At 41.8% G+C, this 18,188-nt stretch overlaps 1 protein-coding gene across 1 annotated transcript in view; it reads left to right on the top strand.

Moving 5' to 3' along the window:
• Window positions 1-17,917, top strand: part of LOC148033793 (T-complex protein 1 subunit zeta 1) — a 41,468-nt gene extending 23,551 nt beyond the window's left edge. The window contains exons 2-15 of the mRNA XM_087681782.1: window positions 596-659; window positions 1,129-1,264; window positions 2,935-3,086; window positions 3,221-3,268; window positions 3,379-3,471; window positions 3,865-3,971; window positions 14,500-14,614; window positions 14,694-14,780; window positions 15,020-15,224; window positions 15,347-15,441; window positions 15,601-15,669; window positions 16,662-16,769; window positions 17,568-17,686; window positions 17,778-17,917. Of these exons, the coding sequence (XP_087537908.1) occupies window positions 596-659; window positions 1,129-1,264; window positions 2,935-3,086; window positions 3,221-3,268; window positions 3,379-3,471; window positions 3,865-3,971; window positions 14,500-14,614; window positions 14,694-14,780; window positions 15,020-15,224; window positions 15,347-15,441; window positions 15,601-15,669; window positions 16,662-16,769; window positions 17,568-17,686; window positions 17,778-17,850 (1,471 nt within the window). The 3' untranslated portion in view covers window positions 17,851-17,917. The remainder of the gene's footprint in view (window positions 1-595; window positions 660-1,128; window positions 1,265-2,934; window positions 3,087-3,220; window positions 3,269-3,378; window positions 3,472-3,864; window positions 3,972-14,499; window positions 14,615-14,693; window positions 14,781-15,019; window positions 15,225-15,346; window positions 15,442-15,600; window positions 15,670-16,661; window positions 16,770-17,567; window positions 17,687-17,777) is intronic.
• Window positions 17,918-18,188: the final 271 nt, after the last annotated feature.

Below are 18,188 nucleotides of genomic sequence, written 5' to 3'. Positions count from 1 at the left end.
GACAATGGGAAAAGAATATGGAATGAGCTACAAAGAGTATAAAGAGAGGGTGGGAAAAGAATGGTGTCACACTCATTGCTAATGGCTGGAGTAACGCATTGTTTGAATGGCTACTGGCAGGTTCTTTTAGAGCTGAACTTGGTTTTGCTATTATGAATGCTATTAAGCTATTGAGACTGGAAGGCTATAAAATAGTCTCTTTAACAACCTGATCATGTTAAATAGAGGTATCATTTGTTTGAACGGCTATTGGCAGGTTTTTTTAGGGCTGATCTTGGTTTTGCCATTATGAATGCAATTAAGCTGTTGAGACTGGAAGATTATATTAACTTGAGGCGCTTTTATCATATTACTTTGCAAGTTTTTGTGTGTTTCTTTAAGTTGCTTCTAAGCTTTAACGGAGAAGGCATACAAGTATTAGTGGCACCTCCATAAATCATATAATTTCCGAAGCCATTTCATCAGAATGGATTGGAAACACAGGTTACATATTTATAACTGTAGCATATGTAGTTGACTGGTCAGAATGTTTTTAAAACTTGTAAAGTTGCATGTCATTCCAATGTAATTTCATTCACTTTTTTCTGTATTACAGGTTAGTTGGTGGTTCTGGTGATATAAGGTTGACCAAGGATGGGAACACTCTGCTGAAGGAAATGGTAAGGCCTGCAATAGCAATTATTGGCTCACCATTTTTCACTGTGTTACATTGTAATTTTAGCTGTTTTCTGTGTAATGCTCACTTTTGAACGGCACCTGAAGTGTAGGCTGGTTTCAACTGGCTCTGGCTGGCTTGTTGGCATTTAAAAATTTGGATGGTCCATACTTTATGTAACCTGTAACAATTGTTAGGATTCCCTTGACATTCATTAGGCTAATAATTTGGGTTGTCCATACTTTATGTAACTGTGTGGATTGTAAGGATTTCCTTGACATTCAGCACACTCCTGAAACAAGATTTGTTAATCAAGTTAGGTGAAAGCAAGGGATCCAACATAGAGATGAGATTGAGGAGCATGTTATGGGCTGGTAGTTAGAGCACCTATTGGAACTGCACCTTTCAAGTTCAGTAGTTTAGGGTGCTTTGAGTAAAGTTTGGGAAAGCTGATTGGTTTTCTATGCTTGCAGCAAATTCAAAACCCTACTGCAATTATGATTGCTCGAACTGCTGTGGCTCAAGATGACATTAGTGGAGATGGTACAACTTCGACTGTGCTGTTCATTGGTGAGCTAATGAAGCAGGCAGAGCGGTGGATTGGGGAAGGTTGGTTTGTGCTTTACCCTCTTTCTGCTGATACATCTTGTAAACTCATCTTTTCCTTTAAGTTAAAGGTAGAACATGGAGAAATGAAGACTTCTGAATTGCTTGGCTGTCTTTCATGTGTTCATCATTCCTACATCTTGCTAACTTGTGGGGAACACTTTTATTGATGAAGTTGCTAATGAATGGCCTGACTGCTATCGGAATTGCACAAATTCTAATGGTATTTCAAGTGTTTCCTATTAAATGTGGCTTGAACTTTGTGTGAAGAAATTCTCTTTCTCAGATTTTCATTCTCTCTATTTCACACTTTCCTTTGCAAAATATTCCTCTTCATTTTGGAAGTATAGTGTAGGGTCACTTGTTTGCTTTGTTCAAGTATTCAAGTTATGGAGCCTCTTTGATGTGTATCTTAACAGTACTCATGAGCAACATAAAGCTTTCAGGTTCCAGGAAAGCATCACCACGAGTGCATGGATCTGTATCTTACAAGTGCTGTAGTATATATATTTGGACGTTGAGTGTTGGTTGTGTACAATCTTCTTCTGCTGAGAGTCTTGTTATAGGCAACAATTATGTCTGGAGTCCTACAGCCTGTGCCCCCCTTCAATGAAGATTGTTCAGGTAGAGTCCTAAACAAATAAATGAGAGACCTAATTCAATGAGTGAATGCAAATTCTAAGTGGGAGACATTGGGAATAGTCCTTCAAATCATACAGGGCGCATGTGAAAAATTTGAAACATTGGGTTATGCATCACCATTGATACTTTAAATTTCTTCAGGAGATACTTGCAGCAGTTCCTATATGGCTGCTCCAGGCTTCAGCATATCGACCAGAGCTAGCAATCTCTTTTTTCAGTGTTTTTGACTTCAGCTATGCTCAAGCTTGAACATGGCTATTTTATAGATTGATATAATATAGTTCAATACCATAGTTTTGCAACAAAAATTTTGGGGGTGTGTGACGTGTGTGTGTGGCCTCATAAAAAAACAATGACCATACCATTACCATTGATACTTTAAAGACGAAACTTCAGGAGAAATGTAACATGGGACGACCATGTTCTAGCTTCCCATCCCGTCCCTGTTCCCATCCTCATACCGTCCCAGTCCTGTCCCCATGTTAGGGTCCCCTCTCATGGTCACAGGGGATGACAGTTCCTGTCCCCACTGTCTCATCCCCATCCTGGCCCCATGTTACTGTGAATGACTGTTCCAGACTTCAGGATATCGAGCAGAAAGAGCACTCTCTGTTTTTTCAATGTTTCTGACTTTGGCTATGCTCACACAGAACATAGCCAACTTCCAATTGTGCTGTACAGGGTGCTTATGATCAGTGGGCACCATAGATGGCATGGACAAATCTTGGTGCACTTGAGTTACCATCCCTCACTTGAGGCAAGAAGTGTTAATAAAAAGTCCTCTAGCCTTATTGTAGTGGCCCTTTTTTTTTTGTCTCCCTCCACACAGGCAGTGCAGATTCTAGATGTTCTCTTTGAACATTTTGAGAGGGTTGTTGAGAACCAAGATTTGCTTTAGCATATGCAGGTGTACTTATATTGCTGCTGTTGTTTTCTACATTTATGTTAGGGTTTGGCCTGCGAGTGGGGGGTTGAGGGAAGAAGGGAGTGTGAAATGAAGGGTTAGTGACTTTGTTTTTGTCAATATACAGGAATGCATCCACGTGTTCTTGTTGATGGGTTTGAAATTGCCAAGAGGGCCACTTTAGCATTTCTTGAGCAGTTCAAGACTCCTGTTGTAATGGGAGACTCCCCGGACAAGGAGATATTGAAAATGGTTGCCAGAACAACTCTTCGAACAAAAGTAAGGCCTTTATCCGGAGAAATCTCTTTTATGCCTGCCTTTATGCCTTCTTACAATCAGTTATTCTGTTGTGTAGGTTTTTGAGACTTTTGTCTTGTTTGTGATCAGTTTGTGCTACCTATTCTGTTGTGCAGGTGTATGAGGCTCTTGCGGATCAGCTAACAGACATTGTTGTAAATGCGGTGAGGCTTTAATGTTTTTCATTGATGTTTGGCACTTCAGACATTTACTTGATGCAGATTATGTCAGTTTCACTGTTCTTTCCTTGGATGCTTGCACATTCTGTTTACAGGTTCTCTGCATTCGCAAGCCCGCAGAGCCCATTGATTTATTTATGGTGGAGATAATGCACATGAAACACAAGTTTGACACCGACACAAGGCTAGTATGTTTTAGAACCTTTTGTATTTGCTTTTATTGGATTTAATGAATTAAGATGATTCTGCTTTCTTATTTGTGTCTCATGAGAAATCTATTAGTATGTCGGGGCATAGGTTTGACATAGAATCAATGATCTTTATTAGGGTACACAGGTTCTTTGCTTTTGTGTAAATTTGTCTTTAACCTTTTGATTGGCCCTATTCTTATATTAAAATCAGTAGTCTGGTATGAAAAAGTGCTTTCAATTGACCATCAGATAGCTGATAGTTGTTTCAAATGTTTCTTGTCCTTAATTTTGTAGCTGTGCTTATGTCTTGTAATGGTTTAAAAGCATGACCATTGGTGTAAGTTTATAGGCTATCTAGACAAACATCTTGAAAGGCTTACTTGTATTCAGGTTGAAGGTTTGGTGCTTGATCATGGAGCCCGTCATCCAGACATGAAGAAAAGGGCTGAAAACTGTTACATTCTTACATGCAATGTGTCACTGGAGTTTGAAAAAAGGTCAGGCTCTATATAAACATACATTCTCCAAGTAATCTGGTTTCTTTTCAAGATGTTTAGACTTGTGACATCTCCAACGTGTTATTCACATATATAAACCATGGAGCTTATCAATCCAGACACGAGAAAAAGCTGTCTGAACTGTTACATGTTTTACAGGCAGCGTGTTTTGTTTGACTGATTCTAGGCAATGATAGCTAATCACGTCTATTGATTTTCACTTATGATCGATTCCCATGTGAGTAGACTCTCAGAAGTAAGGTTTTCTCAATGTTTTCTTATTCAGTCACATGGGATATGGGGGCAGGGAGTGGGACAAGGGATGACCAAAAGCAGGGGATGGGATGGGGCGTGGGGCAACAAGAACAAACAAGATTTGTATACACCAAAGAGGTGCGTGTCATGTGGTGGGTGAGGCTGAGGCTGAGGCTGAGGTTGAGGGTGAAGGTGGGGGTGGGCGGGTAGGGGTGTGTTATGTGAAGGCGAGTGAGAGTACTTGGGCATGTCTAGACATGCGGTATGTTAGTTCACCTTTCTCTTTGTATGTTTGTTTCTACAATCAGTTGGTACACTATAATAGAATATGTGTGTGTTATCTAGCATAACTGCAAAATGTTTTAGCCCCAAAACGTCTCAACTTGAAACACCATGTTTCAAGATGAAATGTTTCAAGGTTGAACACTGGCCAATACTACATATTTGAGAGAGAAAGAGGGAGACTGAGAGGGAGAGAGAGAGAGAGATCTATTAACATCCTTTGGAGATATGAAAAAAGGCCAAACTCTAAGCTTTCATGACTAATGAAAGCTTTGATTACAAACATTGGGTTTTGTCACAAGTGTAAAGGATAGCTAAAATACATCACGAGGTAATTTATTTTTGGGGAGATGGAGTGTGGAAATCACTGATAATTGCTTTTTCTCTCTATACTACCCATTTTCCATTCCTTCTTGCCTTTGCAACTTTGGCTATTTCTACTGGTCGATTTTTGAGTTGGAGGGGGGTCAGCTCATTTGCGATCCACACTTTTGTCCCTTGTAAGGACTTAGTTTGTTTCATCACTGCTACCTTATCTATCATGCCCATGTATGAACCTTGCCTTGTGTACCCTTTGGGGTAATGTGGATAGGGTCTCCCAAGTCTATGAATGGGACAACCTTGTTTAATTGTGCTTTTAGTACGTTTGCTTGGAGTAAGCTTCTCCTTGTCCCATCTTGTTGGGAGGTCACCAATCCTTATCTCATTCTCGATACTTTCAATCCTCTTATTTCCCTTGATTACTGATACGATCTCTTTATAGAAATGTGTTGAACCTCATGAACTTACTCTTTGTATCTGGCTGGTCACTTCAGCTTGTAATGACTTTGTCATAGGTTCTTCCTTGGCCTTGTGTTGCTCCTCCTCCATACTTAGTAGCTGTTCTTGCGGCTCCTTGACGTACTTCTCCTTGATCATTTCTTGTTTCATTGTTGCTAGTTCGCATTGAACTTTTTTTAATCCTTGTAGCAAGTATGACTCCCATGATAAAGGTTTTGTTGTTGTTGGCGAGTCAAAAATGTTTGGAGACTAATTGTTGTAGCGAAGGTCGTCTTCCTCTCCATCCATGTTGTTGAAAATAGAGAGGGAAGCTAACCTAGTGTATCCCCAAGGTGTTCCCCCTCCCCTCTTGGGTTAGTCAAAGAGGTTACAAGGGGGGAACTCCCCCCATATTGTCTATTGTGGGTTAGTGATTTGGTTAAGATGGTCTGGGGCGGAGCAGATAGAGTTTGGAAGATGGGATGAATTAGGCTAGGAGAGCGGGGATGGGTTCAGCATGGGACAAGGAGCGATTGAGGTGGGGCGAGCTTGCAAAAGGTGAGGGCAGAAAGGTGTAGAAGGGGGGGGGGAGGGGGCTTGCGTTAGAGAGGGTGGGGGTGCTAGGGTGAGAGCGGTAGTGTGGGGTAGGATACGAGTGTAGAGGGAGAGAGCAAGAGTGTGTAGGGGGTGGGGTGTTAGGGGAGGGTGGATCTGCACAAGGCTAGGGTAGGGGCACAGAGAGAGAGAGAGAGAGAGAGAGAGAGAGAGAGAGAGAGAGAGAGAGAGAGAGAGGGGGGGGAGAGAGAGAGAGAGAGAGAGAGAGAGAGAGAGAGAGAGAGAGAGAGGCCAAAATGGCCTATGGGACAAAGAAATGAGTCCATGATCATGTCATCTCAATTGGAGAACAACAATGAAAATGACTAACTATGACTACTGCAAGCATAGGCCACCATCATGTACAAAATGATATTTTGATGATCCTACAACTAATATGTAGGATCCCACATTGATCAACATGACTACTCTCTAGAAACAATGTAGCCTTTTTAAGGCAAGAATATCTGTCATAGGGTGGTCCAAGACATTAAGTCCACCAAGGGAGGATGGCAAGCGATGATGGTTCAAATCTGTCGGAGGTAAGGATGTTGGGCACAGCAACGGGATGGTGGGCATTGTGCTCTACAGAGTGTGGTTGGATGGTTTGTTGTGACCCTTTTGACTCATGGATGGTGTGGTGGCACTATTGAAGTGGTAGCATGTGTAATAGTAGTATGTAGTGAGCTAGTATTGAAAAACTTTCTAAGAACACGTCGGCTTGTTGATTGTGCCTCTATTTTTGTATTTCTCCTTAGAAGCTTCTCTTTGTATGCTCGAATCTCCAATAAGAACAATCCTAGGCGTCTTTGGTCCTTGCACTCCATCACCATGTGGAGATGCCCAAACCCCTCTTGAAAAAGGCAATGAAATCTCCCTTTGATCTTATAATATACAATATGTTTGCAAATAAAGTGCTCCTTAGACTCAACCTCTTTGTGGCATAACTAATTGGGGCATACTTCCACGGATGTGTGTATAATGTCTTGTCTCAATCTTGAGCTAGTGTAATGATGTTCGTATCTGTCCAATAGTATTGTGTATCAAATGGGAGAGGTGGACATCCATGTATGTTGGCTTGACAATGAATCCCTCTATTGACACGTAGGAAATGACGTTGATATTGCATCATCTTTGTACCAAGGGGCTTTAGGGGATGCATCCATGTACGATATGTATTAATCTTCATAATATTTGCTTGATCACTTGATTTTGCTCTGTATGTGTGAGCTCTAAGTATGGGCTATCCAAACTATATCGGAGTGGTGGGAGTGCATCCATCTCTAATCCATGCATCTTGAACCATAATTGCATCTTTGCATATCAACAATGCTCCACAAATTGTTTGGAGGAAGTCTATTCCAATCACGGATATCTATATCTAGGGAGCTATCAGCAATGCTCCACAAACTGTTAGGAGAAAGTCAATTCCAATCCTAGATATCTATATCTAGGGAGCTCTCATAGTCTTTGCAAGCAAGTTATGGCCTGAAATAATACCTTTGTGGCCACATGTGCTTCTCCAATCTTTGCTCTAATAATCATTAGGTATTGATGGGTTATTTTGTATCATGTGAGCAATCATTATCATTGTTGACCTCTCAATACTCTTCCAAGTCTTTTTGCAAAGACCTATCTGGTTCCCATAGTGGGGATTCATTTAGCAAGGTTGGGGTAACCAACGTATCAAATAGCCATAATTCAGTTCGGGGTTTCTAGAATTGAGCAAGTGCATATTTTCCCTCAAGTGCTCCAAGTGCAGCATAACCTCTATCCAACCGAGCAGTTGTTGCATCTCGCAATGAAAATGTAGGTCTTGTAGATGTAACTCCCAAATATACAAGATCTAGTGTACACAAGCATATACCCTCCAAGAGTAAGCTGCTGTACCACTTGGATCACCCAAGCTTGTGTGGTATTAAACACCATCACCTTGGTTTTCCAAAGGTTTAGCATCAATCCTCTATCTATGCAAAATACTTGCAGTGCATCCATGTGTCTTTGGAAGCCCTTGGGTGAATCCGCGATCAGTATCACGTCATCTGTATACAACAAGATGGGTATCAATATGCCAGCTAGGCTTGCACTTGGGTCTCCTAATCTATCCACTTAATTTGAGAACTCATCAACATAAACATCAAAGAGAGTAGGCAAAATTGGGTATCCTTGCTTCACTCTGATATATAGTGTCCGTCATATTAGAAAGCCCTCTTGGAGCCCACACCCTCGTGCCATTGACTCATACAAGGCATAAATCCGCCATTGTAGATATTTTGGAGTGCCAATATCTTGTAGTTGCTACATGAGTTTGGCTTGGGGCATAGTGTTGAATGATTTGCAAAAACCCACAAAGCAGCAATAAATTCTCTTTCCATGTGCCCTATCAATGGCACATGCCTTTCCTCATACTATGGCCGCCTCCACCTCGCCACAAAGTACTACTCCACAAAAGAGTTTAGTATGAAGATGAGTGTCATGAGACAAGGACAAAGTTAAAGCGTAATATAATTACCAAAGATACTACACATTGGCAAGCTTGATTGATCTTTCGATACCTAGTATGAAGAAAGAAGCAAGCATATTCGGCTAAACTAGAGACAAAGATATACCAATTGTTTTTGGGACGAGATAGCAAGAGGGTACGGGAGATGTTTCAAGAAAGGCAATTGAGCACCCCAATCACACCAGCAGAGGCATGGTACAAGTATGCAAAGAGCCTCTATGATGTAGAAGGTCAACCCCCTATTTCCCTTGCAACAAGAACCCTATCCATCTTGCAGTTCATACTTTACTATAGGGATGGTGATAGATGTGATTCGTAGATTGCAAAATGGAAAGGCACAAGATCATGATGGCCTTGTTGGGGAACGTTTTGTGCTTGCATGTGAAGTTCTATTTTAGAGCACGAGCTTAGTATGCAGCCAGAGAGACATGCGTATAAAGCACGACGGCAAGCAAGTTTTAGGAGAGGGTTCACAATACTTGATTATATGTTGATTGTCAGAGCTATTATAGAGGACAATAGGACATAGGAATCAGCACTTTCGGGTACCTCGAGGTTATCATGACATTTGGTTGTCTATACAAGACAGACTTTTGAGGTTCTCCCCTTTGCCAGTATTACAACCGTGTTCTCCTTGGTGTGATTGGAAGTTCGTGATTCCTGAGGATTTTGAGAAAAGGTCAACCAACTAGATTTATCATCAAATGGTGGAGGCCAAGAGATGGGTCACAGAAAAGGCTAATAAAGTATGGCATATTCGGGATAGCAAAAAGAAGTGGCAGGAAAGATTCATCTAGCTCTGGAAGTCTAAGGTTCGTATCAGGGTAAAGTGTTCATGTGGAGGCTACTTATTGGGGGTCTTCCAACTAGCGATGTGTTGCGTGCCCGCAAGATCTCTGCTGGTCGTTGTGTGTTCTGTACTACATGCGATGAAACAATGCTTTATCTCTTTGTCTCTTGCCCTGTTGCTAGACAAATTTGGAGTTTTGTTTCTCGTGTGTGGTCTGCTGCAACTCAACGCTGGATATTAGTTCGTTCGTGGATTATGGGAAAGATGATTTCCTCGTCTTCTTTGCATTCAGATTACTCCTACTTTTTCCATTTCCTTAGATGGACAGCCCTGTGGCATACTTGGCGCACTCGGAATGCCTTCATTTTTGATTCGTTATCGCATATCCATGGCCATGCGGCCCGTGTCCGTGGTTTAGTATTATGGCAGATCTCCTCTATGGTCTCAGCTGGTTTGGCTCTTCTTGACATTGCTACTCTCTAACTGGATATTGTTCGCTCTACTCCAGCTGTTCTTTTTGAGTGACATTTTTGTGTTATAGTTGTGGTAGACTTTTAGTTGTATCTATGCTTTTTTCTTTGCTGACCTGATTGTTTGATGTAAAAAAATGTGAGGCTTGTATCCTTTGCGTTTGGTTGGCCTGAACTTTGAAGGCCGGATGTAAATATTCCAATATTAATATACACTTATTCACGAAAAAAAAGAGAGAGGCCGTCTACAAAAGGCCAAACTGACCTATGAGAAAAAAATATATACATCTGAAATTCAAGGAACTAGCATGTTTTCCAAGTTGAGTAAAGAAACCATCATCTAAGAGAAAGATGTAGCTACAAAACAACAAATAATACTAAATGTTGGAATGCTAGATATTTAATACGATGTGGAATTGATATGAGGATTGGTGTCATCTCATGTATCTCTCATAGCGCTATCCAACACGGATAAGCTGAAGTGTCAAGGTAGAGCTACTTGATAAAGATCTAGCCAAGAAACAACAAATAACTGAAAGTACTAAAGAAACACTAGAGATCTAGTATAATGTGGAACTAATATGAGGATCAATATCTTCCTAATATACCTCTCATAGGTTTATCCAACATGTATAAGTTGAAGTGTTAAGGTAAAGTTTCTTGATGGCATGCAAGTATTGTTTGTATCTTCTAGTGGGGCCTTGATTGGGGATGTGGCCCCATAGGTCATGGGCGACGTGATCTGTACCATACCTAACCTTCATTCTAAAATCCAACCCCATATAAATTGCACACGCAAACAACTCTATGTGCAAGCAAAGAAACAATTTAACAAAAAAATATAAATAAATAACAAAAACTTGATTAGCAAGGTAGTCAAGTCAAGATTAGTATTAGTTAGTAGTTAGTAGGTGTTAAAAGATGACGTACCAATGAGATAGTAGGTTTTGCGAGGAGGAACACGGAGTGAACACAACAAACATGGAGAAGAGAAGAGAAGAGAGAAAAACTCTGATGAATGGAATGATGAAGTACTGAATCATGGGAGTGAATGTGATACAAGGGAACAAGGGTGCTGTAGCATAAGGAAGATGATGAAGACAACCACGAACCACGAACCACAATGTCCTCTTGAAGGGGTGTGAGGGCAATGGAGAGGTTGGAGAGAGGAGGTGACGGACTGAATGAATCAGTCCGTAAAGAATGAGTGAGAGAGTGGCCTATAAATAGGCAAAGTCAGTCTACAGTGGCGCCCCTTTTTGGGGCTGCAAACCCTAAACACAAAACACAGAAATGCAAAAACACAAACTGTGGGTGAAGGGTTTCTCAACACCCCCTCTAAGGCCCAAAAAGGGGAAGAAGAGAAGAGTGAGGTGGAAATGGAATGCTACATGCTGAAGAATGCTCATGCAGGAGGTGCCACTTGGAGAGTGTCCCTTGCGGGGATATTGTTCACTTGCCTAAGCGCCCTAGTACAAAGATAATGAAAACATGCAATGCAAAGGAGGAATGTTGGCCTTTGTGTGATGTCGAGAACCATAAGGATATGCTCGTACTTGATCATGGGAGTTGGCTCCATGCTGACCAAGTAACCAAGGCAAGAAAAAGAGGAGGAAGAAGATGTTGAGGATCCTTAAGATCCAAGATTTCCACTTGAAAGGTAAAATGCAATACAGAATAGTAGACAGAGTGAATTGGAGAACTTGAAACTCAACCTTGGGAGTGAAGCCACCAGCTCCGTGCATCCATGCAAGAAGGAATACGAAGGCCTTGTTACCAAGTTGCGGCTAAACTTCCAAGGCCTCGATCTAGGTAGATCCTCGAGATCTTGGGTATCAATAGGTGAGATTACCGCTGGAAGGAAGCCACCCCATCCACCCCATCCAAGATTAGAAGAAGAAGATAAAAGGCCTCCGCTAGGGTGTGCGAAGGATTGAGCGGGGGGTGGGGATCCCCTTTGAAATTGGAGGAATAGGAGTCCCCTCTGAAGTCGTAGTAGATGTAGATGCCCCCTTCGAGGGCAAAGAAAGATCACCCCCCTCTGAATCCCCCTCTGAGGTAGATTGGGAATTCAAAAACTCATGGATCAGAGACTCCGAAATGTCTGAGGATGAAGGAAGTTCTGTTGGTTGTGTCGAAGAAGGTATCTGGGGTGACGAAGAATTCCCAGAGGTGGCCTCTCGAACTTGAGTAGGTGAGGGTGAAGGGTGGGAGCAATGAATGGGCAACAGTCGGTGCTTCTCAATGGAGCGGATCGGGAAGTCAAAGAAGAGGAAGGAGTCGAGCAGCCACTGTCTCTCGAAGGAGCGGACTGACAAGGAGATAGTATCAAACAATCACTCTGTCTCGATGGAGTGGATTGCAGAACCGCAAGCCGTGGTAGCCACTGTACCCGAAAATAGGTGGGAGAAGACTACCGTTGGCATTGCGATGATCTCCAGGAGGTCGTAGCGCCAATCGATCCTCCATGTGCTTGAAAGGACTTAGTGCGCATCGGATACGTCTTATTGCCTTGAGCATTGTACTTTGATAGCCGATGCAGAACAATCTCTGTGGCCAAGAAAGGAGAGGTGGCACAAGGGGTGCTTGGTGGAAGACGCATATACTCCGGGAGGGTGAGGAGCAAAGGTCGAGGTCGGCAAGCATCGGTGGGGTGTTCGGTGATGCCACAGTAGGAGCACCCAGTAGTTTGGTCATCTGTTGGTAAAGAAGCCATGGGTGCTAGTGTGCCTTGCTGAAGAAGGAAGAGATCAGCCGCGAACCGTGAATTGCAATGTCCGTCTCAAGGGCTAGGAGGGCAGTGGAAGGCTTGGAAGTGAGGTGCCAGTGGGAGGATGTGACCAGCAGTAAGAGGTTGCAACCAGTAGAAAAGCGCAGGTGAGGAGAGAAAGATTGAAAACGTAGGTGAGGAGAGAGAAAGACTAAAAATGCAGGCAGTGGAGAGAGAAAATCTGTTGACCGATTGAGGAGAGAAAAACAGCAGTGACAACAGGGAGGAGAGAGAAAATCTATTGCGACAGGCTGAGGAGAGAGAAAATCTGCAGCTAGGTTGCAGAGAATAGCCACCAGCAGAGGGAGGTGGAGGTGGCAGTAGCAGCCTTGAATGCAGGTTGGAAAATAGCAAACGCAGGAGGGAGCAGCCACTAGTTAGGATGTTGATACAGCGGAAGAAGAGAAGTGGATGCCGAACCTGCCACCGGTCTTTGCCTTCACTGGAGTGGAGGATCTTTGCCGCTGTTTGAGCAGATCCAGCTTTGATACCATGTCAGAAGATGACATACCAATGAGACAATAGGGTTTGCGGGGAGGAACATGGAGTGAACTCGGCAAACATGGAGAAGAGAAGAGAAGAGAAGAGAAGAGAGAAGAAGCATTGATGAATGGAATGACGAAGTTCTGAATCATGGAGTGAATGTGATACAAGGGATCAAGGGTGCTGTAGCACAAGGAAGATGATGAAGACAGCCACGAACCACGAACCACAATGTCCTCCTGAAGGGGTATGAGGGTAGTGGAGAGGCTGGAGAGAAGAGGTGATGGACTAAATGAATCAGCCGTAAAGAACAAGTGAGAGAGTGGCGTATAAATAGGCACAATCAATCTAGGGTGGTTCCCCTTTTTGGGGCTGCAAACCCTAAACACAAAACACAGAAACACAAAAACGCAACTTACGGGTGAAGGGTTTCTCAACAGTAGGTTAGTCAAGTAGATAAGATAGTTTATTTAAAAGTAATATTAATTTGGGAAGAAAGGGGGCTAGTAAGGTTGGGAGGAGAGGAGAGAATTAAAAGAAGGGTGGTGGCCTGTTGTAGCTGCCCACCGGCCTAGTAACTTGATAGACTGCAACAAAGGGCCTGCCTTGCTCTTGCTCATCTCCATGATTTAACTTCTCCACCCCCCTCCTCCTCCACCACTTCCCCATCAAATCCTTGCCAGCTCACCCTCTTGGCAAACACAAGCTTAAGCCCCCCACTCCCTCCCCCCAAACAAAAAGAAAGAAAGACCAAAACCCCCCGACTAGGAAAACAAAGAAGAAAAAGAAAACGAACCAAACCTCCCAAAATCATTTTATCCACCCCTCTTCTCCAGCAAATTACCCCTCTCCACTTGGCAATGGTGTATGCATGTATGTATGTATGTCCCCGCCCCCTCATAGGACCATCCTCCGCCACGAATAATGAATCTAAGCACATGATGTACCCAAGAAGTCTAGGTTTTTCCCGTGTTATTTGGTTTAAAAATTTATTTAGAAATTCAATAGAATTACAATTGTTAAAAAGAAAAAGGGAAAAATTATAGTGGGACAGGACAAGGGTTGGCCCCTTGTTTTAGGATGTCTCCAACTCTCCAAACTTTGTGCTGGGAATGGCACCTCCATGGTTTGAACGTTTGTTGGTGACGACACTCCAACTGCCAAACAATGTTTGGTGGTGATGAACGATAGTTGAACTAAAAATAGCTGGTCATTCTGGTTACATAGGTTGGAGAAGAACGAGTGGACTATGGGGCCAGACTGGATCCACATGGCCCATAAGAGGCCACACATTTTGTAAAGATTGTAGTTCAAGTTTTGCATATTGCATGCTTGCTTGAACTCATCCTTTTTTGTGATTCAAAAGGTCTGTGCTTAGTTTTTGGTTTTTATGTTATGTTTGCAAACTTGGAATATTCTTTGGTTCTGTGAAAGTCTGCTGCTGCTACATGATTAATAAGGGTTTACCCTTGATTTCATACCGAGTTGATACATTGGATATCTTTGAAAGTTGAAATATTGTGATTGGAAGGCATATGTGTATATGTCTGCATAATGCTAACATTTTTGGTTCAGTTAGCTTGTGGAGAAGCAGCCTGACTCATAATGTTCAATTATCTCAGTGAGATAAATGCAGGCTTTTTCTACCACGATGCAGAACAAAGGGAAAAAATGGTTGCAGCAGAGCGGAAAACTGTGGATGATAAAGTTCAGAAAATCATTGACCTCAAGAGAAAGGTAGTACTGTCAATTCTTGGTTCTTAAGTCTGATCTGCTCTTTTGGCAATCCTCTCTTCTCATTCTTTGTTGAACACAGGTGTGTGAAGGAACTGACAAAAATTTTGTTGTTATCAATCAAAAAGGCATTGATCCAATCTCTCTTGATTTGCTGGCAAGAGAAGGGGTAAATATTTAAATTTCAAGTTTTACTCTCCAAGAAGTAGGATTCAGAGTAATGTATTATGTTTTTAAAAGAAGGCATGTACTGAGCTGAATTTGAACAGTACTAGTGCCTTCTGCCAGCAAAGCCTCCACATGTAATGGATGCATGATGCCTTTGTAGCTTGCTTTGATAACGATCTTGGATGTTGCACCGTTTTTTTTGGGAAGCTGCAATTTAATAGCTGAAGGACATGCTTACAGATTGTGGCTCTTCGAAGGGCAAAGAGGAGGAATATGGAACGGTTGGTACTTGCATGTGGCGGAGATGCTGTCAATTCTGTGGATGATCTCACTCCTGATGTTCTTGGCTGGGCTGGCCTTGTTTATGAGCATGTCCTAGGCGAGGAAAAATACACGTTTGTTGAAGAAGTGAAGAATCCCCTCTCATGCACGATCTTAATCAAAGGTTGTCTTGGTCTTCTAGCATACAAAATGATCCTAAAATTTGTGTAAATTTTCTTCTACTCTTTTGCCTGCAGATGCAGTTATTGCTTTATTTTTGAAACATCCTGTGTTTTGGTGGTGTAGGGCCTAATGACCATACAATCGCACAGATTAAAGATGCTGTTCGAGACGGTCTCCGGGCAGTAAAGAACACGATTGAAGATGAGGCTGTTGTTTTGGTTTGTACGGAAGAACTCCCCCATTTAATTAGCTTACAAGAAAAACACGGCTTGATTTTAATTTAGCTTTTCGAGAGTTGAAGACAGTTGTAAGTCTTCCCTATATTGTGATGTAGATGCATTCCCTGAAGTCATCTTCATGTTTTTGTTGTTATGCAGGGTGCAGGTGCCTTTGAAGTTGCTGCAAGACAGCATCTCATAAATGATATCAAGAAGTCTGTCCAAGGGGTATGTTGCATTTTCTTGACAGTGTATGAGAGGGCTAAGATATCCAAGAAGCACACAGTCACCTCTTACACATGGTGTTTTATTAGTGCATAGCTTCTCACATGAAGCATAAGTTATTTCTATTGAGTAGATGTTCGCTTCTCAGCAGGAAATAGGTTGATGCTTTGAAAGCACTATGTCAGTGCATGTATTTAAGTTGAGGGAAAATTACTACAATACCCTTAATTTGGTGGAGACCCCCCTAAATACCCTCAAATTTAAAAACTTAGCCCTATATGTTTGCATCTCAGCAGGAAATAGGTTGATGCTTTGAAAGCACTGTCAGTGCATGTATTAAAGTTGAGTGAAAATTACCAAAATACCCTTAATTTGGCAGAGGCCCCCTAAATACCCTCAAATTTAAAAACTTAGCCCTATATATTTGGTCAAAGTAGTCACTTACCCTATTACAGTTTTCTCAAATGCTCATTACATTTAGTTTTAAAAGTTCTGATGACTATTATTGTGTTCCAGCAATGTGGATGAATGAATTAGTCACTGTTTATGCTTTGATATGCTGACGGGGCAAAATGCTTGATGATCCGTGGAGACAAATGCCTTTAATCTGTACTCATCGTTGGTGATTTCTTAAACACTGTGGAAAGGTAGATCCTTGATATGGAGAAGAATGGGCTAGGGAAATTCCAGAGGAGAATTTGAGAGCTATTTTAGGAGATTGCATAAAATTGAGGGGCATATCGGGAAATTTCCCCTAAAGTTTAATCAGCAGAGTACAGTCACCTCTGCAGGTAGATTTTGTCTAGGAACATAGGGTTTTTTCAAAGTATCATTCAAAAACACAGGACTGTGGACTTGTGTGCTGTATCAGAAAATCTTGCTGTAACACTAATTGCAAGTTGTGACTGTCAACAAATAACATAACTGAGCATTTATGTTGCGGCTCCCCACAATCTGTAACCTCTTCTGATGTTCTGGCTGTGTTTGGTTTGCAGCGGGCACAGCTTGGTGTTGAGGCATTTGCAGATGCCCTTTTGGTTATTCCAAAAACCCTTGCTGAGAACTCTGGACTAGATACCCAAGATGTATTGATAGCCCTTCAGGTAATGGCTCCAATTGCAGGTGAAGTTAATTTTTGTGAATCAAGCCAAGCTAGATTATGAAAGTTTAGTATCATTACTTCTGTTTTGCTCTTTGCATTAACATTCAAAGCAACAGCCTGGATTTTATTTCTAGATGTTATTGAATGGGAAAATGCTCTGATACTTTCTAGGTGTGAAGATGTTGAGAGTCTGTTGAATCCAAGTGTTTGCTCTATTCCTGCGCTTAAACTAATGAATTATACTGAAAAAAATCGCAAAGCAGTATTGTTAGTAGAGTAAGCACTTCACTTCATCTAATCTGCATCCTATCTCTAGATATGTGAACATCTAAATAATGATGGGATACATACATAAGAATGAATTTGCTTATATAGCATTGTAGGTTAAAGAAATATCCCAAGCGTGTGGTTTAGAATACATTGTTTATACAAGAACCTCCAATCATTCCTAGACCATACATGGCTTAAACCATTGCTCTTTGTTGACAAGTTACAGGCGTCAATATGTGAACCTGTGTTCCAATATGCAGCCTCTTCCACATTGTTGCCTCCCTTAAGTGGCATTTCTGCTTGTTTTGCTCCCTTTTATTTCCTTTTCCCCTCAGTTTGAAAAGGAAAGCTTTACCTTACAGGTCACAAGAATTCTCATTGCACACAGACTGCATCTGCAGAGCTTTTGCATTTTCTGAAGTCCCTTCTTGACATTGTAGATGTGAAAGATAGTCTTCCATTTTATGAGAAAGATTTTTGTGATTTTTATGCCCATGAGTTATTTGGTGTACTTTTCATTCTTATGCAGAGAGAGCATGACAATGGGTTGGTAGTTGGACTTAACCATCAAACGGGTGAGCCGATGGATCCCCAGATAGAGGGGATCTTTGACAATTATTGTGTCAAACGGCAGATATTGAACTCTGCGTAAGTATGAAGCAAAAGTAAATGCAAAGATGCTGCATATATATGCAAGGATTGTGAATGTATTTAATAGCTTGCTTCTTAATTGTTGCAGGCCTGTAATTGCATCACAATTGCTACTGGTTGATGAGGTCATCAGGGCAGGGAGAAACATGCGTAAAAGCTAAAATGCTAATTGTGAAGTGTTTTTTGTGTATTTTCTCTGCAAGGCCTTCAAAAATGCTTTAACTTCAATGACTCATTCACTACCTGATGATTCCTTACGAGTATCTGCGGCTTTGTCACTCTGTGAGTCCTGATTAGCTGCAGCTGGCGTTAAAGTCATTCTTACAGAATTTTGAGTTTTGAATCAGACCTGGCGATGGTGTGATGTGTTCAATCAACTTGACTGAAGTGGCTATAGGGTATGGCCATAAGTGGATAGAGTTTTTTCTAGTCAGTTAACTCTTAACAGAGGTTGATGGAGGGCATTGTTCTCTCAAAAGCAAAAGGCAGCTCAAGTGTC

Source organism: Lygodium microphyllum, chromosome 7 (assembly GCF_053477565.2).
Source record: "Lygodium microphyllum isolate KBCC chromosome 7, Lygodium_microphyllum_v1.1.10, whole genome shotgun sequence".
NCBI lineage: Eukaryota > Viridiplantae > Streptophyta > Polypodiopsida > Schizaeales > Lygodiaceae > Lygodium > Lygodium microphyllum.
The sequence above is the reverse complement of the archived record's forward strand: the minus strand, read 5'-3'. Positions and strand labels throughout refer to the sequence as shown.